At 33.7% G+C, this 21,407-nt stretch overlaps 1 protein-coding gene across 1 annotated transcript; it reads right to left on the bottom strand.

Moving 5' to 3' along the window:
* Positions 1–1,233: 1,233 nt before the first annotated feature.
* On the bottom strand, positions 1,234–14,573 carry LOC143469987 (disintegrin and metalloproteinase domain-containing protein 12-like). Its single transcript, XM_076967809.1, has 18 exons — positions 14,278–14,573; positions 13,967–14,085; positions 12,536–12,697; positions 12,331–12,413; positions 10,014–10,210; positions 9,809–9,900; positions 9,545–9,706; positions 8,780–8,956; positions 8,335–8,477; positions 7,687–7,875; positions 7,162–7,324; positions 6,772–6,886; positions 6,592–6,700; positions 6,273–6,468; positions 6,035–6,103; positions 4,369–4,483; positions 3,523–3,630; positions 1,234–2,252 (listed from the first exon to the last, which is right to left on the bottom strand). The coding sequence occupies exons 1-18, from the start codon at positions 14,381–14,383 to the stop codon at positions 2,173–2,175; spliced, it is 2,385 nt and encodes a 794-aa protein (XP_076823924.1). The 5' UTR covers positions 14,384–14,573; the 3' UTR covers positions 1,234–2,172.
* Positions 14,574–21,407: the final 6,834 nt, after the last annotated feature.

Genomic DNA, 21,407 nt, shown 5'->3' with positions numbered 1-21,407 from the left:
AAATACAGTATCCTCTATACTTAATGTATCTTAGCCCAAGTTTCATACGTGCCTTAAATCTCGATAAGCTAATTTTTGCCAAACAACCTCGTGTGACATTTAAAAGATTTTGCGATGTTGTATGTTATGTTTTTACTTAAATTATTAATCAATCAACCATGATATTTTTGGTCCAAAGCGCGGTGGGGATAAAAATATCAAACCAGTTGTTATTAGCATGAGCTAATGAACGGGAAAAAAGTCAAAAAGATGTTTATAAAAGTAATTAAGGTAATAATTGCTGGCAAAAACAAGCCCATGAATATATGAGGGGCCTCAGACTAAGATTTGTAGTCCAATTTTCATACCGTGCAGTTTAGTGTTGACCATTTGAAGCTCTTGAGCAAACATGTTTTTAATTCAAGTGATATTTTTGGCTGAAAATATGGATTTCAATTTGTTCAAACTGTCCTTGGCAAGGGCAATACAGTGTTCTCTAAATAGAAGCTTGTTTTATCAATTTGTTCAATCGAAGCTTGTCCATAAGAAACAAAATAAAATACCCTTCTTGCAAAATAAACTCCAAAGTACTATGCAGTTATACCTAATGATCTGAATGGAGAACGTAGTCCTAATACGGTATTCAATATACTGTAATAAAGCTGATCACACTTGTATAGATAAACTGCGTGTTGCGTAATGCACATATCTCAAGTTGTGTCCTGATCGCTTCGCTTGTGTCCTTTGGCACATATAACACAGTGCGCAGTACAATCATAGGTGGCGCAGTGCAAAACCTAACGCCTGATGACGGGGCCACATGCCGATTTTAAATAACAAATTTATGCAAATCAGCATTTGTCAAATCAGACCTGCCCTAAATAAGGCTAATTTTTTCAAATTTTGTTTTGGTGTTAAGGAGCTGAAGGCCCGATGCAGTTGTGTTGCTTGCTTGGGCCTGAAGCCGGTCATGAGCACAATGATTATGTTGCTACTGTCCCCTTTGCATTCATACTTACAGAATCCATGCCATTCATCTTTTCATTATTTTTGCAATTTCTTTGACACTGTCAACACCTAAAACCACATGCATGCATTTGTATGTGTATGGTCATTTTCGTTTTCTCAACGTTTCATCTTGAGCTTGAGGATCAATCGGCTATGTCTGTGACATCAGCATTTTTTCTGACAAATTGCAACTGCTTATAAACGCAGTAACAAATTGTAAACTACAGGACACAGGTACACACCAGATTTTTAGTGAAGCATACAATATTATTATAGATGTGGTTAAAGTTTTGTGAAAAACAGAGTAACAATGTAATAATTAAGTAATCTATACAAAACACGATTCATGTGAAAATAAGAAAAACAATCACAAATGACAAAATAAGACATACCGGAATTATAATGTTCTACGTTCTACGTTAAACTGAATTCAGTCAAAGAATAAGGAAAATGAAAATGAAGGAAAATGAATTAAATGTAATGAGAGAACATTTGACAATTTGAAGAATGCAAATGAATTTTGTTGACCGAATGCAATGCATTTAAGCAATTTTTTCAACCAAGTGAGCCTAAAATTTGCACAGAAAAAGCTCAAAGTTTTTCTAAATATATATGCCATATGCAAAATACACAAAAAATGTTAATAACAAGTCTTTGAAAAAAGGTAGTATTACAAAAGCAGTTCAAGAAACTCTAGCTGGAGCTACGACTGGTGACTTAAAAATATATGAATAGACTGGAACAGCCCAGAATGTAACTTATATCTTATGAAAAAAGTTATACTTACATATGTGACAATGGTATTGTACCTACGCTTAATTGCACATGGTCACAATCTGTTTTACATCATACAATTATCTCTTTTTAATAGGGTTAGTTGTAATTATTAGCATTTTAGACTGAGTAGTGATTATCATTTGCCGTCTAAGTAAAGTTTTCATTGGAACAGGGACGTGTAAAATTTGCATAAGTGCAAAATTTTATGGAAATTAATTACACCTTTATGAAACAGAGTTTACATCATTGTAACAAAGTTCATCTATTGGGAAAACATATTTTGGAGCAACCTGTTAAAGTTTAGATATCGTTACAAAAATGATCTTCGATTAAGTAAACGCAATGCGGTGTGTGTCACCTGCTTGCTTTTACAAACTAAACATATTCGTCACCTCCAAAGAATCGATACTAGACATAAGACTTCACTCCAATTAAAAGAGGAATGACGACAAGTAAAAGACCTATCAGCAGAATCATCTGAACATCAGCTATAATGAAAAGATAATGAATGATTTATAACTTAGTCATATTTTATTGACATTAACAAAACATAAAAATTGAGTTTTAGAATGGAGCATATTATGAGTTAATTATACAGTACAATACTGCAGGCTGGTGACAATTTTTCTATTTATAAAACATCATTACCACCGCTGAACGATAAATAATTACAATGAATATCTCAATATGATTAAAATAAAACAAAATTAGGTAAAACCAATCAACATGCAAATTATGAAAAGTTTTATAACAGCTTGATTATATTTGTGGTCAGAGGCATAGCTAGAGTTTTCAGCGCCCAGGAACAGAGGCATTTTTGGTGCTTCTACTTGTCACGATAAATATCAAAACTGAATACTGACGGTACGCGTGGTATATAGTATTGTGTTCTATAGTATAGTTTTCGTAATTCCTGAATTTTCTCAAGTCCAAGATGTGCAAAAACTTTGGGTTTTTACGCATCAAAAATTACTGTAAATGAAGTGTATTTCAACACAATGTTTGTTAATCTGGTGAATTGTACACCCCTACTCTAAATTTCCAAGGCTGTATCACCATGACGGGGTGTACCACATGCATTCTCTTCAAGTTCAGTTTTATTGTCTCACATATAATAATCTTTGCTAAGGCTTGAATTTTGTGTGAGCCAATTTAACCATCATTTTTGATCGCATGCGAACAACATATCTCTGTGAGTGGGGATTTTCTGCTCTTATTCAAATTAAGTTGAATAGAGAAGCATAATGAAAGAGGCAATAGATAAAAGGTGACCTCGTTTTCCACAACTCACTGGTAAAATTCAACAGCAGTCATTGCATTCAATTTTGTATGTTTATGTGTTCTGTAACGACTTACATGTTCAAAATTCTTTTATGTGCTCATTTAATATATGATAATACTAATACTGATACCAACTGCAACAGATGTGTATCGAAATTACAAACCATAACGACATCATCAAATGCAATTTTAACTTTTACCTTGGCAATGTTGTATTGTGGGTACCTACAACTTACATCGCCAACACAGTTGCTATTTTGTAAGTATTATGAAACATTCTGACGTCATTTGGTGTCCCAAATGGCTGTGCCTGTGGACAGATGTTGTAGCTTGCCACTTTCCCTCCCTTTAGGTATGCCTCTGTTTGTTTTATGAAAATTTTCAAGGCAAACTAACCATCAATTTATTTATTTTGTTTTTTAGCCATGCAGTGAAATAAACTTGTGTTGAACATAGTTGCAAGCAAACATGCCTTACCATGATGTGACGAAACTGTGGCAGAAGTAGTACCGTTATTTCCTACAGTGCTGTACGATACAGCAGTAGAAGTAGCAACTATGAAAGCCTTGTTATTGTCAGAGATTTCTGAAAACATTTTTTTATTGTACTTTAAATATGTGTGATAGATATTAAGTGTACAGGAACATTTTACATGGATATTGTGACATTGAAAGCAAGTGGAAACCATAGCTTCTAGCTAAAAAAATTTTTAGGATTTAATTGAAGCCAAAAATAATTAAAATTACAGCTAATCAAAAGTTAAGACTGTAATATGATTTTTGTTCCCAAGTAACAACACATATAACTATTTATGACCACTGACTAATAATTATGAGTAACATTTTATCACGGAAATCTGTCATCAACAAATTACAGCATTTCTGAAATAAGATATAATGGTGATATTTCTAAATGGTGATAAACATGCAAAAAGCAAATGCACCAAAGTTCAGCAAACTTTGTGGTGATGATCATACATGAAGCTACATTATTACTGCCAAATATCTAATCAGAATATGGTTTTACGTGAATGAAATTACTACATAACACTTTTTTGATCAACCCATAATTTTAAATCGTAAAAACCACCTGCTTCAGTAATTAGCAAGGAACTGTTTGCCCCTGAACGGACCTTATTGAAAACACTTACTACAGATATACAGAGCATATTCCAGCAAGCAAGTAAGGATATGCTTTAAGTACAAATAACCATGAATTTCAGCAATAACAGCACAGAAACGACATCGAGTAGTAAAATTACGATAAGATCTGGAGCCTGTGAAACTTAATATCTACGATGGAAAATACAATATTTTCACTTACTGTTGTTAGGACATGCAGGCCCACTATCAACACTTCCCCCACTACCGCCCTTGACAGCGCAGTTTGGAGGTGACCATCCACAATCACAGTGGCAATGTCCACGATTGTTGCACACCTGGTAAGTTTAAAATTACTAAATCATGACCGACACCACTACGGTTTAGAACAGAGGTTCTCAGTTGGGGAAGCAAGAAGTAATTTGTAGAGGTGTATACTTCTTTGATTAATTGTAGCTGAGGTCTTGGTATGGCTTGATAATCTTTATCCTTGGACTAAGAAAAGTCTTTGCACGACTTAAACCTTTTACATCTCAATTTACCATAATTACTCGTTTGGACCAATATTGACAGTGATGTCATTGTTGAGTGTTGCGTCACAATGTGAGCATGCCAGATAAAAGTGGTTTGCAGCAAGATCAACACTTGTAGTCGTGGGTTTGTGCTGAACTGTTTATGTAGGAAAAAATTGAATTTTTATACGCATCAGTTTAAACATTAGTAGTATCGAGTGAGATCAGGTTCTTTGTATTTACTCAAAAGCTGATCTGGTCCATACAGAATTTGGTACATGATTAAAGTTGTTCTACTTAATATCTTAAACCTTGTAGCCTACAAAGTTGTGTGTGCTTGTGTATGTGTATCTTTGTTAATATACATATTGTATTGTCATAGAAACGATCTACACTGTGCTTCAACACTATGTGTTGTTGCTGTGCTTCATTACCATAGTTTGTATTGTAAAGAAGATCAAAATTAAAGATCAGATATGTTTCATACCACCAACATTTAGTTCAACTTCCGTCTGTTGAGTATACGTCAGGCTGCAAATAGCTAAAGAAACAAAACCTGACGATGATTCTTCATCACTTGAGCCCTAGTTATTGAGCTAGCCTTTGTGCAAGTTCCAATTGTCACACACTTTAATTTTTTTATTTTTATGTAGTATTGCCCGAATTTTGAACTGTCCATCAGGTCTACTAAACAACAGCAAGTGCCATTGATGCCTTGCCCAAGGGCATTACAACGGTATTGAGCCAACAGGTATCGAACTCAGAACATCAGCTGCTTTTTATGCGAGGCTAGCACTTGAACCACTCAGTGCGACATTGACAGTGCGGTTTCTGCACACTAATTATGATCAATTATTTCTATGTTTCTCATCTTTCATTTCTTCACCGCATGGAAGGCCTATTCCTGCTTAAAGATCGTGTTGTTTGACAGAGTTTCAAGAAGTTATTATTTGCGTTTTGTATAATGCTGGTTTGCCACAAGTTAGATTTGAAAATTGGGCACCACCCGTTGGCCAAGTCAACCGTAACATAAGTGTTTTGTTGTTAAAATCATTATTGGCAAGAGACTGGTTGAAAAGAACTTGTTTTATAAATTCCTGTGCTAACAAGGGCCATAAAAATATACTTTGCAAAATTTGCAAAAGTGTTCTTGCTTTTGGTGCAATTTTGTAGTTTTAAGTCCAGTGTTTCTCAGATTTTTGGGACTACTTTTATTCGGACATCTAAGTAAAAAGCATGTGTCTTATACAACTAAATGGTGCAAGGAGTGCGAAAATAATTTTTCGTTCGGCAGGGAGTTTGGGCTGCAAAGTAAATCTGAAACCGCTGGTTTAGTATTTAAGGGGTTTTGATTAGTGCAAATCATGCTTAGCTCACCCCATGGTTGTTGCATGTCTTTGTGCACACAAGAGGTTCTAATGCTTTGCATTCTCCACTGTCACAGACCTTTACCGAAACAAAAACGGCATTAAACGACAATGTTCATTCAAAAGAAAATGTACAAATTAGCAGTGATAATAATGAATTAAAAATAAAAACTGAATTTAAATACAACACAATAAAAAATGGGTTAGAATTCTTGGATTTGTTTTGTTAAAATTCATGATAAATTTACTTTTCCTGTATCACACATGGTCCCTGATCGAGCCACACCTAGGTCACTAACATCAGCAGAGCTTAGCGATGCAACGGTCTTGCATTCGTATTTTACACCACCAATTGAAAAAGTGTTACGATATGCCACTCGGGTAGTGCCAGTCAGAGGTCTAGTGTTACCACCTTGACATTGTAGTTTTCCACATTTTGCATTTCTAGAAATTTTTAACTCTGTAACATCATCACCAAAATGCACTATTTATTACTATAGTAAAAGATAAAATACTCTAAAGAAGATTTTAACATTCCGTTAAAACAATTTTTAGGTTAAAAATTACTCAGTTGTGCATTTAATGAAGTTTCCAGCACCATCAAGACCACAGTTACCATTGTCATTTCCTAGCTTATTAACAAGAGTATAGCACCTGTCAACACCACTGGAACTTCCTGAAAAACAAAGTTGTATAACTTTCAATGAATTCCCAAAGTAGAAGATTGTGTTTAGGCAAAAACATTACCTTCACCCCAGGTAACTTCACATTGCATGTCGTGCGTAAGACAAACACCTTCATAGCATGCAGCTGTTCCCTCAAAACAAGGCGTTCCATCTTCTGCATACATATCGCCAGGGCACTGAACAAAGGTACGTTACAATTGGTAAACCGTTATTGCTGATACAAGTGTGATGGCTTGCAATGCTATGGCTAAAACATTAACATCTTTACTCTAAAATGGAACCCCAGCCTTTTTTAATTGACAGTTTGGTACTTGGTTCGCCCAAACCAGTTTGTACTTTTACAGGGAGCTGTAAATCAGACCCAACGCTTTACCAAGCAAATACCATAATCATGTTCATATTGTGCATAGATGCACATAATGCAAAACATCACATGTTATTTCATAATTACATTTGGAGAATTTCCCGAGCAGTATTCTGGAAGCTCGCATGTATTGTTGTTGGTACCTCTACACTCTGTTCCAGCAGTTATATATTGACAATTATCACAACAAGTACCGGTATCACATATTGCCCCAGATAGAAGCATACATGAAGTAGCATTGCAACATCGGCTGAAAATGGAAGATGGTAACATGATGTAACAAGAGATTGATTCATATCAAAGAAGCTACGCATTTTGCTCTAAAATTCAGATGGTTTGTAGACGTAGAAGGTGCATTTTACATTAAAATAAAATACCTCTACTTTATGATTCAACTATACAAATAAACGGTTGATGTTTCAGTGTATGACATAATTCATACAGAAACCAATGACTCATTGCAAATGTAACCAGTGCTTGCTGAGAAACATATGTTGCTTATATTATGTTTTTTGTTCATACATCAAATAATTGTTATACAATATATATGTTAACTGTTTAACAAGAATATGCAGTGTACAACTATACATCCACACACAAGATTTAAAATACCTTTGACAATGTTCAGGTGGTCCACAGTCGCATTGTTCACCAGTTTCAACTATGTCGTTGCCACATTTTGGTCCACCATATATTTTGTCAGGTTCCGGTACATTGACAAGACAATTCTGTCCACCAAACTTTTGATTGTCTTCAAGATAGCTTTTACTGCATGAAGACCAATCTCTCGTGGATCCATACCTGAGATTTTGACTTTCAGATTAAAATCAATGTAATAAAATTGTGGCAAGTCAATATGATAAAATATCGTGTCTGAATGACATTTATGCGGTGCCCGTATTGTTTATGAACTATCATGTAATCATTGTATTATATCAACGGAAAGCATTTATACAAGCAGGTAAAATTAGTTTACTACTATTTATGATGGCATCAAACAATCTTTTCTATTCTGATAATTTCGACTTTATGAAAAATTGATGTTGCTTTTAGGCGTGTAACCCTGAGAACATTATACCAAGGCAAATGAACTACTTCTTGTTAACAAAAAGTAATAAGACAACAGCATCAAATTAGTTTCAATTAATTTAAGTTTAAAATTACAAGCAAGTTACCACCTATGTTTCATTTATAACAATAATAATTAGGACTACATACCTTATTAGTGATTTCATCACAGGTGTTAAAACTCTTACTTACCCAATCAGTGATGCCATTATGCATTGTGCATCTTGTGGGCACACACAATCTGTAGTGTCATGTAACATGCCAAAATTATGGCCCATTTCATGAGCTATTGTCGCAGCAGCGTAGGCAACTTCACTGCTCGCTTTGCCATGATCCTTGATATGTGGTAAAATTAACATTAAATAGCAGGTAAACATAAAATTTTCAAAATAAAACTATTTTAATATCAAGAACACAAAATATATAGAGCAAATTTTGCTAAAGTTCCCCAAGTAAACTAGAGTCAGTAAACTATTTGAAAGTGAAAATAAGAAAGAAACAAGTTTTGATAAACAAACAACATAAAAACATTAGCCATTCTTAAGATTAAATGGAAATGGTTAGCTTTAAGATGCCATACCGAAGTATGCTGAACTAGTTAAGATGTTAGTAGTGATTGCTTAACTTGACTCATTACCTGGTTAACACCAGCCGAACGAATTGTACACATCGTTCCGACCGATGCCTTACCAATAGTGGTTCCATCAAAGTCACGACCATACAACAACTGTACATTGTCTGTGTATCTCCATGGTGAATCCGCAGATGAATTGGAAAGACGATCCTGACGATAAGTTAAGAAGGCATCCAGGACCTGTATGCAAAACAATTGTGGAAACAAGCTACTGTTGAAAATTTACTTGAAGCTAATAAATTAACTAATTAACTAGTTTTAAATTTTGCTTTGTTTGAAGCTGTTATTAGTAAACGCTTAAAAGAACTTCACAATGTAAGAATTAGGAAAAAAGTATTATTTTATGAGAAGTTTATTGTTGACTTATTATACAAGTACAGTTAACAAGTTCATGTTGTTTTTGGTGGTGACTTTTTTTTCATTTTGGCTGGAAAAAGCATTCCTTTTCGAGCACTGTTGAAGAGGTTGTCTAGTTGGATGTGGCTTTTATAGAATTGAGGTGTTTAGGCAATATTCTAATACGTGGTTGGCTATGAGGTGTTAAAAGCTAAAAAAGGCCCATTTTCAAGGCTGGCCTTCTCTGGTTACAAAATGGTTCAGAATAGATTAACCAGATTCTGATCTATTTTTATTACACCCCAGGACAATTTAAATGATTCCTTTGGAAAATGTTGAGCAATGTCTAAGGTCGAATTTACACTGCAATGAATGCTTCAAAAGCAAAAGGATATACAGATAAAAGGTATACAGTTCTGACAATTGTTTCACCTCTCCAACGTCTGTTGAGAGATCAACTGGATCGGAATCATTCCAAACTTCTATATGTGAGAGAACTATCCGAATTCCCAACTTCTGGTAAAAGCCATCAACATGATTCACAAGATTCTTTACATGGCCATCAAGGTCAATTCGGTCAGCAAATTTATTTGCCTGAAATGTCAACAAAGAGCAAGCAAGTCTCAGATTAAGAGGTTAATCTGTAAAGAGCATTTTAAACATGTCAAAGATGAAATTCTAATTTGAAAAACATACCATTGCATTATCAACGACAACAAGCATTTCAACAAATTTCTTTTCCTCATTTGTCTGCCTTTTGCGACGACTTTGTTTGTTATAATTGTACTCTATATTACAACAATATATTTAAACATGAAATATGCATGTCTTTCAGATAAAAGATTGTAAATCATATTTAGAAGATTGAAAATTAAAACATATTTTTTAGTCATATCATTACCCATAAGAGCCATTTTACTCAGATCATTAGCGAAGGCATGAGCATAATCTGTATCATTGTTATTTCCACAAGATATGTTATGCTTTATTTTTGTATCATCCATGCGATAGACAACATGCTTGTTGTCAATGACTTGGCCTTTGTTGTTTTTTAGTGGTTCAATCAGTAGAATGTCATCAGGTAAAAAAATGGAACCGCTAAAACAACATTAATATAATTAATCAATAACACGCTTCCTTATCTGTACAGGTGGAGAAAAACAGCTAAAGTTCTAGTACATGTTACATTGCAGCAAATACGCCAACAAAAAAATTATTCTTCTTTGATGAGTGTAGTAGTATATTCAAATCTTTAACTATTTACATGCAAAAGGCTTTTATGCACTCTGTCGGATTTGGATTTTTTTATGGTGGTTTGCAAGCGTCACATGCAGTAGATCAAAGTTTGATTCTCAAGTCATGTCTTAGTAAAAGCTGGTGACTAACTTGTAGCATCAACCATGGCTAGTAGCACAAACACTTTTGCCACCTCTTACTTCATATGTATAATGTATGAAAACAATAGGAAACACAACCAAGATCTCTTCATAAACTTAAGCCAAGTAAAATCCGAGCATATTAATTACTCAATTAAATGGGAAAACATGTAATGCAACTGATAAAAAAATTGACATAAAAATACCTAGTTAAAAAAAAAGTATGAGCAAATCAAATAAAACCACATCAGAAACCAGATTTTTAAATACAGTATGTAAAATAAAGCACAGGATATAGTTCGGCACTCTGAAGGTTAACTTTATATTTTTCGACACGAGATGCAAATTTTTCACAGTACACCTGAAGAAGCAAGCTTATGCTTGCGAAAGCTCGAGTCGAAAAATATTAAGTTAACCTTCAGAGTGCCGAACTATATCCTGTGCTTTATTTTACTTTAAAATCTGGATAACATGGTTCAGACAGCATCAACTTAAGTAAAAAACTGTTCCTGTAAATGTTGACAATTTTTTTCTTTGAGGATAGAAAATGTAAAATGTTTAAAATTATGAATATTTAGATTGTATTCATTATTATGCATGCATTTGATGTTATGTGCAAACGTTAGCAAACACAACCAAGATCCGGTCACAACATTATGCCAAATAAAGGCAGATGATGGAAACCTTTAAATAAGCGATCAAACATCAAATATAATTGATGACAAAAATGACGTAACAATAACCAGTGTGCAAGGAAGCTGATGAGTAAATCATACAAACTAAAGCAGGAAGTAATTGAGTCATGGGTAAGTATGTCAATGGTAACCAGTAGATTTTATGATATATTATACCATAATCATTTTCTATAAACTGCCACAAAAATACTTGTTGCTATCAACCTCCCAATTAACAAAAACTAGACTTCTTGGAAATGTTGTACTTCATGAGTGGAATTTAAACAGTGTCATACTTATAAACTAACTTAATGGTGCAAATATTGTGCAACCTGTGTAACTTTGAATTAGAATTTCAAAATAAAAAGCATGAAAAAACTGCTACCATAATAGACGTGGATACCACAAATGATACAAAAACCGACAAAATTTTTTTAGGATCAAACATGATAAGAAATTTGTTAAACAAACAATCTCTTATCTCAGCATGCAACTCACTGCCAGTCCTGCTGCCTATTCTGCTTTAAGCTTTATTGTTGTCCACTTTAAACTTTATTATATAGGATATTATAGCATTATTTATAGCACACATTAAGCGTTATACACTTTTTTTATACGTGACGTATTACATGAGCACATAAAACCAACACTCTTCCACACAGAGATGACAGCTATTTCTTTCCTCAAACCATTGATCGTTTGTGTGTGGGAAATTTTGTACAGGACGTTTGAATTGACGTTGCAAGGTGTTTATAGTTTGACAGTGTGCACTGTGCATGTTGGTCAATTCTCAAATTAAAATAGATGCTGTTGACACATTTTCTAACGTTTTCTCTAATGGTAAAACACTTGTAAGCACTCTGACTTGATGTTGAGTTTAGATTATGAAAAAAAAGTTGTAACATGATAATGCTAAAATAGTTTTGAACTTTATTTATGTAAAAGTATTTGCATATTCTAGCACTGAATACTGTATTTCTTCAAATAAAACAACATCTCATCGTGTGAAAAATCTTGGCAGTAGTTTTAAAATATATTCAAAGCATCAACCACATATTATGTTCTTGCCGGTCACAACTACGATCTCACATTGTTGAGATTATAATTCACATGAAATGATAAATCTTAAAGATAATCTTGATTTGTAACAATCAAATGATGATTTTACCTTAATCCATTACAAGTGCTCAGAAAGACTTGACTGTTGTCAATATTGCGTACATGACCTTGGTAGTAGCAATTATTCCTGTCCTGAATGCATATACAGTATATTTCGTAATATCTTTTTTGTACTACTATTGGGTGTTGTATAAAAATATTCATGTAAGCAACTGGCTACGTAATAAACTTATATTATCTGCACACGTCTGAACCTTCTTTGTAGGTTTGTGCATCTGCAATCGTCCATGTTTAGAGTAGCTTGATGTGGTGAAAGAACGTGGCAACAACTCTTGATTAATGGATAGATCAAGGATGTATTCTTTTCCATCATAGTTGAAGGAAAAGTAAACATCTTGCAAATGAACTCCAGCTGCCTATTTAAATAGAATGTTATACTTCAAACTTTTTAATTTGTGTAAGTTAGAGTAAACTGTAATTTTAACAAATCAACAACGACATTAATTGAAGTTACTCGTTGAAGGTCCCCATTGTGTAATATACTAACTATGCAAATACTGTTCACAAATGATTTCCTGAGGCTTCTTATGTTTGTATGTTGATTTCTGGCATAGTCACTTACAATGGAAAAAATAAAAATATGTCCAAGCAATATGCAATGCAATAATTAGTGTTTGGCTTTGACTAATGAACTTCAATTGGGAAATACCAAAATACGAGTACATTTGCAGCAATTTTTTTCTCATAAATCGAATAGTATAACCTTGGTGGACATTTTATAACACCTTAAAAGCACATTAATTTTCATAAAGCTAAATCACGGCTAAATGAAATCAAATAAGTTAATAATGTCAGTTACAGCAATACTGGTGTAAATAATAGTTAATTACATTCAGCTTAAGGTAAAATAGTCGACTGTTGGTTAACATTGCTCCATAATATGCAGCTGATCGCTGCACAGTACATTAATTAAATGAATAGTAGCACTCCAGGAAGTAATGCAAAAAACAGAGCTCATAATACAAATAAATCCACCCGATTGGCATTGATACGCAAGTGTAAACTCTTGGTAGTTAGACACGTAGGGGCGCTGATAAATGTACTTTAAAAATGTTAGAAACCTTTCCTGAAGATATGACTCTGGATGTACCATACTGAAAGGTATTGGCCTTTTGGTAACAAAAGTAACATATTGTGATATTAATGTGAGCCTAAATCTGCTCACTTTTTTCATTTTGCTAAATTAAAGTACCTGACAATATTAATAGTATTGTTATTAAATTTGTCACTTTGGTGAGCAAAAGAAATCAGGCTCTTTAAGGTCGAAAAAACGAATGAAAACTTGAATGGTTGCTGTTGATTTCTCACTTCATACAAAATTAAGGATTCAGCATAAATCTGCTTGCAAGATTCAGAATTGTGAAAAATAACAAAAATAGTCAATGTTCTTGTGCAACATTAAAATTTGTGTTGATTTCAACAATGAACATGTCTCAATTTTAAACAATTAAGTAAGATATATGCTTTGTACAGCCGACCACCTAAGATCTTTTAGCGAAACAGTGACAATTATGACAATTTGTATATTTCTTTTACAATTAACACATTCCCTGAGGAGGAAATGTAACAGAAGATAGATGCATGTAGTTATGAAATGCGAACAGAAAATTTGATAAAAAACTTACATTTTGAATCTCAGTTTTAATTTCTCTTTTTTTGCGGCTGTGATTGGCATCTTCAAACTGATTAGGAATAAATATGTGATATTTATTCAGTGAAGATAACAATGGAAATCGATCAGATTCTACAAAAAAATTAATGAAAAGTAACATTATGCAGTCAAAATACATATACTTATAATTTATGCTTTGTGACATGTAACATAAAGTTGTAACCTAGTCATACCACGAATCAACTGGTTAGCATTTTTACAAAAAAATATGAGAGAAACATTAAACTTTAATTTTATTTAAGAATTTAACCAAGTCATACTTACCAGATAAAAATTCCACATTTAAAGGTTCTTTGTATAATTGGGCAAAACTCAAATCAAAACCAAGGCAAAGTAACAAAAACCAAAAATGGATAAAAAGAAATTCCATTGGAACAACTACAAAGTTTCAGGCTGACTTTAATAAAACAGTTATGAGTAGAACTGTAATTAGCTCAAAACTTGACAAGTATGAATCAGTACTGAAAAGGCAAATTTCTAGAGTCAGGGTCTGGTCTAGCACAACTCAGAGCACTCTACATGCCTAGGGGCTGAAGCATATAATGTATCAGTTAAATCTAAAGATATGGTAAACTTAAGTCATTAAACAGGGCAGTAAAACTAGCCAGTAAGCCAATCAACCCAACTAAACTTTAGTACCGGTATATATTTATAGAGTACAACTTCTTTATACTATCCTGTCATCGACTATCCTGCCATCTGCTATCTGCCATGTCCACATTATAAACATTCCCAGATTTGCATGATTTTACTCCTACTAGCCAGCTTAAACAAGTCTTTCTGAGATACTGCTGTGCATTTGTACCAATATGTTACTTTGCAGTTCAGGATTGGTAGCTAACAGAGTTAAGGAATTTTCATAACTTCAATACTGACTTCATTACTATATTCATACTTTTCACAACTGCCAGGCCTTATTTCTGAGTGCTTCTGTCAGGCTGTAGACAACAGATATGAAGAACTAGACCAAATAAGTTTAACGTTTTCAGATCTTTTTTCATATTTTGGCTTGCTGGTGCTTAGGTAGCCATGGCCTAACATAAATCCTGCAATAAGGATTATTTATATCATGCAAAGGTGGTGTTAGACCTGAATTGCTATGGTATCCACAACTTGAAAGATTCAAAAAAGCCTGAAAGCTTCCTATTTTATAAGTATATATACTGTTTACAAGATTATGGAATCACAAAAAAACTATAAAATGTAGTTCAGAAGAGCGGAGTAGGTCACAAAGTTGTGCACAGTTATTGCAGATATATTGCAGTTGTTGGAGTTTGCTCAAAAGAGAGAAAGGTAAACATTTATTATCATTATCAATTCTCATACGTGGTGATGATGGAAAGGGAATGAAATAAGGAAAATGTTGATGGATGATGTAAATTAATTATTAAAGTATCTAACGCTACTTCCGGATGGATCAGACAATGTTGAGGTGACTCAAGATGAAGATAAAAGATGTTGGCGATAATAGGAAGTGGTTACATTACCTAATCAGGTGATGGTACAAACATTAATCATGTAACAAAGTGGTAGCAACATACTGTTGCTTACAAGCTGTCAGCTGAATAGACTAGCCACTACTATTGCATTGAGTCGAGTCACGTTTTTATAATTCTTGACATGACTCGAGTCTGGGAAAGTAACTTGAAGCAAGTCTAAATCTTAGTTGTTAATTTATCATCATTTCATTATCATATCATCATCATCATATCATTTATCATCTGCTTTCGTTGCAAACGATTGGTTAAAGGTATAGCCAATGACTTGACTTGACTCGAATCTTAAACAAACGACTTGGTTACAGCATTGCTAGCCACTGGTATCATAGTTTAGTGCAGCTGCTACACCATTGCACCAATTTTATGTGGGCGTTTGTGTGAAAGACGACTTCCTTTTGAATATAATCAATACAAGTAGCTGATGCTGGTACTATTTAGAAAAAGAGAGTTGCAACCTATTAAAAGCAATGCGGTAATGCTATTTCATTAATGCTTTTTGATAATAGTTATAAATGCAGTCACAATCTGAGAATCGTCAATATTATTTGTACCGGAGCAAACAATTTTTGTTGTGTGTTCACATTCTACAGCACTTTTTCTCATAATTCCTGATAACAATGCACATGTCACATTAACTTCTTTTTATGTAGGACTAGTAATGCCCAAGTGCATGTCCTCCTGAGATTGTTAAAGTATAAAAAAGTTTACAACCCTGTAGCTTTAGGTTAACTATCAAAGGCTTAAAACATGTAAGATCTACCAATTGATTTGGCCAAAATGAATAATAATTGTAGCCTGGCCAGTCAGCCACTTAACCCAAGATATAAAATTTAAAAACCAACGCACATATATAAGAAAATGCAGTTGAAGAATATAAAACAAGTATTATTATTAATATTGATAAAATTGGGTACTGAAGCAGTGTGAAAAATTATGTAAAGCATTGTTAATAAGTAATATGTAGATAAACAGGACATGTAAAACACAATTAGTAACAGGGTAATAGCTATAAATAACAAGTTGATAAAGATATAGTGCACCTGGATATCGTATCGTTTATTTTCCGTCATCGTCAGTGGAGGAACCTGGATGGTGGAAAGAAACTCCATTCCACAAGCCCGAATGTCATTTTTGCGATCGAGGTGTGGATACAAGAGCAGAACCCTATGGCGTATTAAACTCATTGATTAGATAGCACAATATTGCATTATACATGTCTGCAACAAGATACTGTCTGAGTACTCACATTCCTTAGTTTCTCTACATAAGATGATAATGCATTATGTTTCAGAAAAAACAGACAGAATCATTGCCAAGAAAAAATCCATTCAAGTCATGCAGATAAACATGAATATGAAATGTTGAAAATAGACCAGACTAGCACCGTCAGGATGACCTTCTTGGGAATCCTGCAGTCTTTAATTACTGGATGATTCATTGGATTTCTAATGGTTATTTTCGTCAATGCCTAGATAACCTTGGAACAAGAAGTACTTGAAAGGACTCGAAACAAAAGGAGAAGCACTACCAGTTAATAAATAAAATTGAATCAAATGAGTAAATCAACCCTCTATCAGATATGTGTCTCGGGGACTGCTCACTTTTCAAGTACCAATAAATGGATTTATAAAAAGTGTAAACGTAATGCGGTTCCTTTTTGTTTTATGAAGCAATGCAATGAATTTCATAATCTTGTGTCAAAAGATTTTAAAAGTTGAGTTATATTATGTCTACAGAAATATATAGGTTAAATTCAAATAGGCAATTGCATGTATCTAAAAGTACATTTTGCGTTGAGTTGTGTATAAATAATCTGGCGAAAGTGCAATCTTCATAAAGTAAATTAACATAAAATAACTTAATACGATGAAGCAAAATGAAAAAAAAAGATTCATAAACATATCTACTGTACTAAGGCAAAAACATGAAAAAATTATTGTGTAGTCAGAAGAGGTTAATTTGTTTTGGAAACATTAATAAATCTTATTCAAATTATTCCATATTTATGCACCTGAGCAGACAGGCTCCACTGGAAAGTAGTTAGAAAAGACAAGCCGTTTTTGACAAGAATTAATGCGTGCTAAGACGTAAAATTTTGGCGTAATGGCATGCACTGAAGACTGAATTCCTTGTTTATTTATTATAAATCGGTGTGAAGATAAAAAAGTTTGACATGCATTTTGATGAAACTCATGCATGCAGGTGCCACACTTTCTGCTATGGCAGATAGGTGCTGCAGACAAAAATAATTAGGGCCAGTTTTTATTAGTGATAAAGTTTGAGGCAAACTTAAAATTATTATAAAGTGGCAATCATGATGAAAATAACTCTGCATGAATAAAACACATCAAAGCTGATAAACCTCCTGAAAAAAGGCAAATGTGCAAACTTGAGTGTATGATCGCTGACTTACTTTAAACAATATACCTACTCTGGCATAAAAAAGTTTGTTTCTTGAAATAGAAAGTTGATTTCCAAATTTTGTTCTTGGTGCATATTCTGTTTTGATCTTGGTAAAACCTATGTTTTTCTGTTGTCATTGGTGATTTTCGGACAACTTTCAATAAAAACATATTACATACTAAGTGATTGCAATGAGAGCCACAAAAAACGGTTATAAACATTTTATTAAAAAAGTAAAAAGTGTTAACATGTTTCGACAAAGCTGGAATGAATTACAGTAGTTGATTGATTATCGAATTACATACTCTACAATGTTATATTAGAGGAAGAAAAGGATATGAAATAATAAAATAAGAAATATGAGCTATGAGCGCGCAGAAGATAAAGATAATGGCAGAAAAACATATTAAAATGACTAATTCAACGGCGTCCGTTTACTGGAAATGAAGACTCACAATATGGTAACCAGCCAATTCCGCCCTTTGGTATAGAGCGTTGAGTTTTGGCGGTAAACAGCAAATGACACCAAGATCAATTACAGAGGTGAAAAAACTGTCTAGGTTGATGACAACCAGTGAAACTAAAATCGACGTAAAATATACAATAGGCTGTAAAATTTGGGATGAACTTAAACGTTTTCGTTTTAGGGAACTCCCCAGTATTGAGCTACGGTTTATAATTTGGAAAATAAAGTGGATGTTTTTAATTGTAAAGTTCTGTTTTTTCCCTTTACGTTATAGGTGGCTGGTTCTTATACACTAGTTTATGCAAACTGTGTATTTTATAAAGCAATGTCAGTGGGTCACAACCAAAGAGGATTTTTAATGTTTTAAAGAAAAAACTCAGAAATATTCCACTTATATACAATAATGTATATGTGTGTATAACTTTTTTTATTTCAAATTCGACAAAAAATACTGATTAGCATGTATACAAAATACAAATCAAACGTTTCCCAGAGCCAGGTCTATTTTTTTTACAACTCCAACGTTGTTCGATGTTTCTATTAACGTATTAATAATAATCTTTTCCGGACAAAGCTTGCGATTTTTGTATAGGTGTTTAACAACACAATCTCGTTTATTCGGTCATCACTACTCGTACTACCTAAGTATGTTTTAGCCAACCTCATGTAGAAAAAAAACATTCACTTGGACACGTTTTAACCGGAAGAGGAAAAAACTTTTGAGTAATATATAAATATTTGGAAAGGCGTTGTTGATTAACCCAAGTTTGTACAGCAAGAATGCACACCAATGACAAACTTTGGAAGATGTGATAACAGCACTGCTCGTTGCAAGATCGAAATTTCTCTGGTACATCGACAGTGGGATACGGAAAAATGCCAATGCTGTCTAATAGTTTGTAGTGCTGAAAGGTAACCCCTCTTGATCCGAAGCTGAAAATTTGAGTGGCGCTGGTGTTGACGTTTCAATCAAGTAACTGGTTCCAGTCTTTTTTCTTGAAAATATGTCAAAGCGATCTGCAGTAATTACAGTAAATATCCAAAATATTTGTGTAATGAGTGTTGAAAATTTACAAGTTACTTATTATATAAAAGGGCTGACGTATAGTTTTTTTAAACCGATTCGAAATTTCCAATACCATCATCTTATCAAAGTCCTTTATCAAAAGGCACTTGTCGTACGCTTGCTGGATGCTTACTGCCTATGTCTGGAGTTTGGCAACAACAAATTTGGTGACATGTGATATTAAAAACTCTGTGATAGGCCAACTAACTTGAATCAGAATTGTATAAAAAGTACCAACAACTTTGAATGATTTTTAAACTACCTTCGTTTTTTTCAAAAAAAAAAACGCTAACCAAATCACCACTAGCAAACAATAAATTGCATTTCAGTTGGAAACATGAAAAGGTCACGGTCGAGCAAGTTTGCCGCTGGCTCTGTGACACGTCAAGATCTAAACAGGGTACGTGTGATTGTGAATACAGACATTACAGAGTGTGCACTTCAGCATTTGCATTGAGTGTTTGCATAAGTGAAAAGGAAGATCCGCCGATACCATAAAAATAATTAATTACTCGCTGTTGTCGCATTATCTGTGGTAACCACAGACATAGTCTAATCAGTTATGTGGATCTAACAGAAGTATTAAGAAGCTTACTGTTGGATCTTTTTTAACTCGTGCAGCTTACTTGTGATTTGTGAATATATAACCTAATAAAACTGATTATGATTTATCAGAGCTGCGTTACTTGAGTGAAATACTTGACTTGAGTACCATTTTTTGTGGTACTCGAGTACTTGATTAGTTTTAAAATAGCCTACTTGAATTGTTACCATCGACTGGGGCTACTTTCATACAGCAGGGTAACTTAAATATATGGAGGTTACTTTGATAAGTATACACTTATTGCTGAAAATATGAGAATCTTAATTTCCATTGGTCTCAGAGATCCCATGTCAACATATAGCTTCAGCTTCAACATACCCATATAGCTTAGGCTGTACAGGTATGTTGTAGTCATCCTATTAAATTATATATTCTGCAAGCTTGTTTGATTTGCTAGAGTTTTTCAACCAACTTTTTCCAGGCAACGTTGTTGTGAATGTTTGAACAACAAGCAAAAAAATTAACTAAGAAAAAATATAGCTTATTGCCTTAGTCCAAAAGTCCAAAGAAAATGAATTGGGTATCGTGTACTTAAAAGTGCTTAAACCACCTGATCTTTTCGTATTGAACCAGCATGACACGGACTTTGTGATCATGGACATAGGTGGGCAGTACCGCGGTACTATAGTACCAAATTACTGTGCTACGGTACTTTAGTACCGGTAACGTCGGGTACCGAATTACTTTTTTGAAGAAATTTCAGTCTGTCCTGATACTCGGTATTTTTCACGTGATTATATCAGAATTTTAACAACTATGTTTTCAAAAATACATTTTAATTAATCCTTAATAATAATATTAGCATATGTTGATTTTTTCGTCTAGAAATGTCAAGTAAAATAGCAAACGATTAACGTCACATATGTTTTTACCTGGGCGTAATAGCGGCAAACATTGCATTTGCAGCCGCATCTTTTACACAAAAAGTACCAATACTGAGTACTGACAAAGTACCGAACTACTTTTTCTAAATAGTACCGAATACTGGAACCGTCGGTACATTTTTTCCAAAGTACCGTTACCGACGGTTAAAGTACCGACTTCCCACCACTAATCATGGACATGTCTTGACTCAAGTCACTGTGTAAATCGTTTCATGGACTTGAGTCACTTTGGTATGAATTGAGTTGACTCAGAAAAAAATACTTTCCAATGTTACAACCCTGAAGGGGAAGACATAAAGCTGTAGAGAATACGCTTGATGGATATATATTATGTATGTATATATTGCATTCATCAGAGGTTATATATACATTCATCAAAGGTTAATGTATACATTTTCACATGGATTGTACACAGAGAACCCCATCAAAAGAATTCTTGAAAGCTACAGTGTAATAGAAGCATAAAAAATAA

This window comes from Clavelina lepadiformis, chromosome 9, assembly GCF_947623445.1.
Source record: "Clavelina lepadiformis chromosome 9, kaClaLepa1.1, whole genome shotgun sequence".
Taxonomy (NCBI): Eukaryota; Metazoa; Chordata; class Ascidiacea; order Aplousobranchia; family Clavelinidae; genus Clavelina; species Clavelina lepadiformis.
This window is presented reverse-complemented; position numbering and strand designations above follow the sequence as displayed.